At 40.1% G+C, this 5,704-nt stretch overlaps 1 protein-coding gene across 1 annotated transcript; it reads left to right on the top strand.

Moving 5' to 3' along the window:
• The first annotated feature begins 408 nt into the window (after positions 1 to 408).
• On the top strand, positions 409 to 1,434 carry LOC141680260 (uncharacterized). The gene has a single exon (XM_074486534.1). It carries the CDS (start codon positions 409 to 411, stop codon positions 1,432 to 1,434), a length of 1,026 nt encoding a protein of 341 aa, XP_074342635.1.
• The last annotated feature ends 4,270 nt before the right edge of the window (positions 1,435 to 5,704 follow it).

Genomic DNA, 5,704 nt, shown 5'->3' with positions numbered 1-5,704 from the left:
CCAAGAGAGTAGCAAATATAAAATAACTAAGAAAACTAAGTGAGCTTAGAAACAAACACAGAGAAATCTTTGTAAGCACTATCTTTAGCATTTCCTGTGTTCTTAGTTGTTTTATCTTGTAAAAGCAGCTGTGAGCATTTCTGCACATAGAGTTCTCTCGATATATTAATATATATCTCTGGTGGAATTGTTTAAATCCACCAGAAAGTTTTTAAAGACTTTTGTTTTTAATTACTCTTGTTTTGATTCATTAAAGTTTATATTCCGCATTGTGCTAATCAAAACAGATATATCTATAATCGAGTTGAACATTTTTATTTCAAGAAAAAGATAAAGAATTCCATTCAACCCCCCCTTCTGTAATTCTTGCTATATTGTTAAGGGACTAACAGATTCACTGTACCACAAATGAAGCAATACGACGGATCGTCTGATCCACAAGAACACATTGCTCAGTACAAACAACGAATGTTTACGGTGCCAATTCCAAGGAAATATCGAGAGCCTTGCATGTGTAAGGGATTTGGATCAACCCTAATAGGACCTGCTCTACAGTGGTTCGTAGGTCTACCAAATGGGAGTATATCCACGTTTGCGGACTTGGTCGACACGTTCAATCTACAATTTGCCAGCAGCCGACAGTTTGAAAAGACCACGAGTGATATCTACAAGGTATATCAGAAGTATCGAGTACCATTACGAGATTACCTGACCAGATTCAACAGAGAGAAGGTTACAATCACAAACTGTGACATCCCAACCACAATAGAAGCATTTAGAAGAGGATTGGAAAAGGATTCGCCGCTTTATGATGAATTGACAAAGTATCCGTGCAAAACAATGGACGACGTGCAGGCCAAGGCAATGGCTCAAATACGTTTGGAAGAGGACAAAAGAGAAGACGATGATAAATATTATCGGCCAAACAGGAAAATCGCGTCAGCAAGAAATAAAGACTACAAGAACGAAAACAAGCCATACATCAGGACGATAAGAGATGAACAGCATGTCAACTCATCACAAGTTCGTCCAGATTGGAGAAGAGACCCAAATCTACCCCCAACGTTCGACAGCTATGGGTTTAGTGTAACCCCTACGGTTCTTGTTAAGGAATTTGCTAAGATAGGCGATGTGGTAAAATGGCCAGCCAAAACTAACAAGCCAAAGTCGAATCCAGATTCAAAGTTATGGTGCGAGTTCCACGGGGATTATGGTCATAAAGCTATTGATTGCGTGGCTTTGAGAAGGGAAATTGAAGCTTTGGTTAGAAGGGGATACTTGACGGAGTACATGTCGTCGCATAGAAGTAATCATGTCCGAACAGAAAAGACACCTGCAAACATACCTCCTCCTCCACCTCATCACAAAGTCATAAACTTTATTGCTGGAGGATCAGAAATATGTGGAGAAACGTACTCACAAGCCAAAAGATGAGCTAGGGGAAAGGGAATACAAGTTGCACATGCTGAGGTTGCGACAAACGACTCTTCAGTATTATAATTCGACGCATCCGACATGGAACATGTCCAGTCACCACAGCAAGATGGACTGGTAATATCTTTATCAATTGGAAATTGTCTGATAAAGAGAATTTTGGTGGATAATGGAAGTGCTGCGAACATAACGATGTTCAATACATTACAGTAAATGGGATTATCGGAAGCTGACATAGAGAAACGATATACGACGTTGGTGGGTTTTAGTGGTGAAACAAAAAGGACTGTTGGAGAAATCCACCTACCCACATATGCTGGTGGAATCAATTTGCTTCAAAAATTCTTAGTCATCGACGCAGGCTCAACCTACAACATAATTCTGGGATGAGCTTGGATACACGACATGAGGGCTATACCTTCAACTGTTCACCAAGTCGTCAAATTATCAACACCTTGGGGGACACAACAGATTAGAGGTGACCAAGTCATGGCCAGAGAATGTTACAAAACATGCTTAAAGCCAACAGTATGACACGAACAAAAGTAAGCAGCAACTATAACAATGAAAGGTCCGGAAGCTCTCAAGGAAGTAACAATTACAGAAGGAGAAAAGAAAGTATTGATTGGAGAAGACATCCCAGTTGATATAGAAACCAACTTGGTGGAATTCTTGACTACACGACTAGACACGTTCGCTTGGGAAAAAGAAGACATCACAGGGATAGATCCTGACGTCATCACACACAATTTGAACGTGGACCCCAATCACATTCCAGTCCAACAGAAAAGGCAAAAGTTTGGAGCTGAAAGAAACAACATAATCAATGAAGAAGTAAACAAGTTGCTGAAAAACGGTATGATTCGAGAAGTAGACTATCCTCAATGGTTGGCGAATGTCGTGATTGTCCAAAAGAAGAACGGAAAGTGGCGTGTGTGCGTAGATTACACCGATTTAAATAAGGCTTGTCCAAAAGACCCCTATCCTCTCCCATATATTGACACCATGGTTGACTCAAGAACATGACATGAGCTGCTAACTTTCCTTGACGCGTCGAGTGGTTTCAATCAAATACAAATGGAACCATCTGATGCATAAAAAACAGCGTTCATAACAGATAGAGGAATCTTTTGCTACTTGGCAATGCCTTTTGGTCTGAAAAAATCCAGGGGCAACGTTCCAACGGTTAGTCAATAAGATGTTCGAAAAACAAATAGGACGCACGATGGAAGTATACATCGACGACATGGTTGTAAAGTCAAAAAATGCAGAAGATTATGTCAAAGATCTAGAGGAGGTGTTCAACATCTTACGTGTGTACAACATGAAACTAAATCCATCTAAATGCAATTTCGCCGTATCTTCAGGAATTGTTTTGGGACATATGGTGACAAGAAGAGGAATAGAGGCAAGTCCAGAACAAATAAAGGCCATCTACGAGATTATAAGTCCGATAAATGTCAAAGACGTACAAAAACTAACAGGGGGAGTAGCAGCCCTGAACAGGTTCATCTCACGCTCATCTGATAGATGTCAACCATTTTATGATGTCTTGAGAAAAAATAAAAAATTCGAATGGACTGAGAAACACGAGAAAGCCCTTGATGACTTGAAGAAGTACTTGTCCTCTGCACCGTTATTATCAAAACCAGGAGATGGAGAAACACTCTACGTCTACCTGTCCGTCTCAAATCATGTTGTTAGCGGAGTCTTGACACGAGAAGAAGATGGGTCTCAACTCCCCATCTATTACATAAGCAGAAATCTACTCGACGCTGAGACAAGGTACGCGTCAATGAAAAAACTAGTATTGGCATTATCCATGACCTCTGTAAAACTTCGACACTACTTTGAATCGCACAAGGTCTGTGTAAGGACGAATTATCCATTGCGAAAAGTACTTAGTAGGCCAGAGTTGATGGGTAGAATGGCAAAATGGTCAATTAGATTGAGCATGTACGACATCATTTACGAATCACGAACAACCATCAAATCACAAGTCTTAGCCGATTTTGTGGCTGACTTTAGTCCCAACTTACTGTGTGAAGCAGATGAAGAACTTCAACAAATCCTTTCTACCTGAAAAATGGAGTCGTGGTCGTTGTACACTGACGGAGCCTCAAATTTGAATGGTATAGGTTTGGTACTAAAGTCGCCACAGGGGGACACCTTAGCCTATTCCATTTGTTGCGAATTTAAAGCTACTAACAACGAATCTGAATACGAGGCCTTGATTGTTGGATTAACTACGGCTGTGGACATGAAGATCGCACATATAAATATAAACTACGACTCTTTGCTTATTGTCAATCACGTAAAAGGGGAATATGAAGCAAAAGATTGCAAGATGTCGGCTTATCTAGAAATTGTTAAAGAACTACAAGGCAAGTTCGACTCGTTCAGTATCCAACAAATACCCAGAGAACAGAATTCTCAGGCTGATGCCTTAACAGGTTTGGGTGCTGTCCTAAAAAAGGAAAATGTACTCACAATCCCAGTAATTCATGTCCTAGAGCCTGCCACGATTAGAGCTAAGAAGGAAAGAGATGTCACAATAATGGTTGTCGACAATCATGAAGAACGTGGAAGTTGGACTCAGAAATATAAAGACTACATCACAAAAGGCGAATTACCAAAGGACAACGAGGCAAAATCGTTAAAGATAAAGGCTACGAGATTCACGATCATTGATGGCATATTGTTCAAAAAATCTGTTACGGGATTACTTCAAAGTTGTCTTGAAGAATCAGAAGCCAACGATGTCTTACGGGATATACATGAAGGCGATTGTGGTAATCATTCGGGTGGAAGAAGCTTGTCATGTAGAGTACTTCGTATGGGGTATTACTGGCCCACTCTGAAACAAGACGCAATTGATTATATCAAGAAGTGTGACGCATGTCAAAGACATGCCCCAATCATACATCAAGCTTCGGAAGTACTACACCCGTTCATTCCTTTATGGCCATTCATGAAATGGGGAATGGACATTGTGGGAAAAATGCCTCCAGCCCCTGGACAAAAGGTGTTTATGCTAGCTATGACGAATTATTTCTCGAAGTGGATAGAAGCTGAAGCATTTCGACAAGTCAAGTCTAAAGAAGTGATTTCATTTATAGAAAGGAATGTCATCTGTAAATTTAGAGTACCATCAGAGATTGTTTGCGACAATGGCTTACAATTTATAAGTGACAAGACAAAAGCCTTTTGTAGATGATGGAACATCACTTTGGTCAAGTCTACTCCACGTTATCCACAAGCTAATGGACAAGCAGAATCCAGCAACAAGATAATCATCAACAACTTAAAGAAGAGGTTGACAACGCATAAAGGGAGATGGGCTGAACAACTACCTTGGGTTCTTTGGTCTGATAGGACGACACCCAAGACGTCACTGGACATACTCATTTCTGTTTAGTCTACGGCACAGAAGCCGTCCTGCTAACTGAGATCATTTCCCCAACTGCAAGGTATGGTCTAGCAACTACGGAAACAAATTATGTTGAACGAGCACATGACTTAGATATAATAGATGAAGTACGTGACATGGCAAAGCTACGAATGACATCACATCAACAAGCAGTGGCTAGAAGTTACAACAAAAACGTGCATATTAGGACACTTGCCATAGGTGACCTAGTATTGAGAAAGGTGTTTCAAAACACTAGGGACACGACGGCTGGAAAGTTGGGCGACACATGGGAAGGACCTTATCTGATCGACGACATAGTTGGACGTGGAGCATACAAACTCTCCACCCTAGACGGAATTCAAGTCCCAAGAAGCTGGAACATATTACACCTCAAAAAGTATCACATATAATCATCTTACTTTTCATTAAGATCCTCGATTTTTAGGTTTGCTTTGAATAAGTCGATAGGACATTTGTTTTATTCCTAGTCAGTAAGCGTCCATTAGCAGTAAAGAATGTTTGTGTTCAATTTGCCACTTATCTGCGTCCTTTTTGAGTACGAATAAAAGTTACATGTGGTATCAAATCTTAAGCCTGTGCATTTTTTTTACATACATTTACTTCCACATAAATATCTTACTATTATTGTTAGAACTACACTATTAGCTTTACAGTAAAATGCTTGACACAAGTGACAAGAAATTACAATAGACGAGAGGCTTAGTTTCTCAACTCTATTACTACAAAGGGCTGATCACCCATTAATGTCACGACGTGAACAAATACCATCTTTCACGATTACAAGAAAATATAACTGACAAGACGGGAAAGGGACATAAAACCCACAACACCTGTCAA

The sequence above is a fragment of the Apium graveolens genome, chromosome 8 (assembly GCF_009905375.1).
Source record: "Apium graveolens cultivar Ventura chromosome 8, ASM990537v1, whole genome shotgun sequence".
NCBI classification, from domain to species: domain Eukaryota; kingdom Viridiplantae; phylum Streptophyta; class Magnoliopsida; order Apiales; family Apiaceae; genus Apium; species Apium graveolens.
The sequence above is the reverse complement of the archived record's forward strand: the minus strand, read 5'-3'. Positions and strand labels throughout refer to the sequence as shown.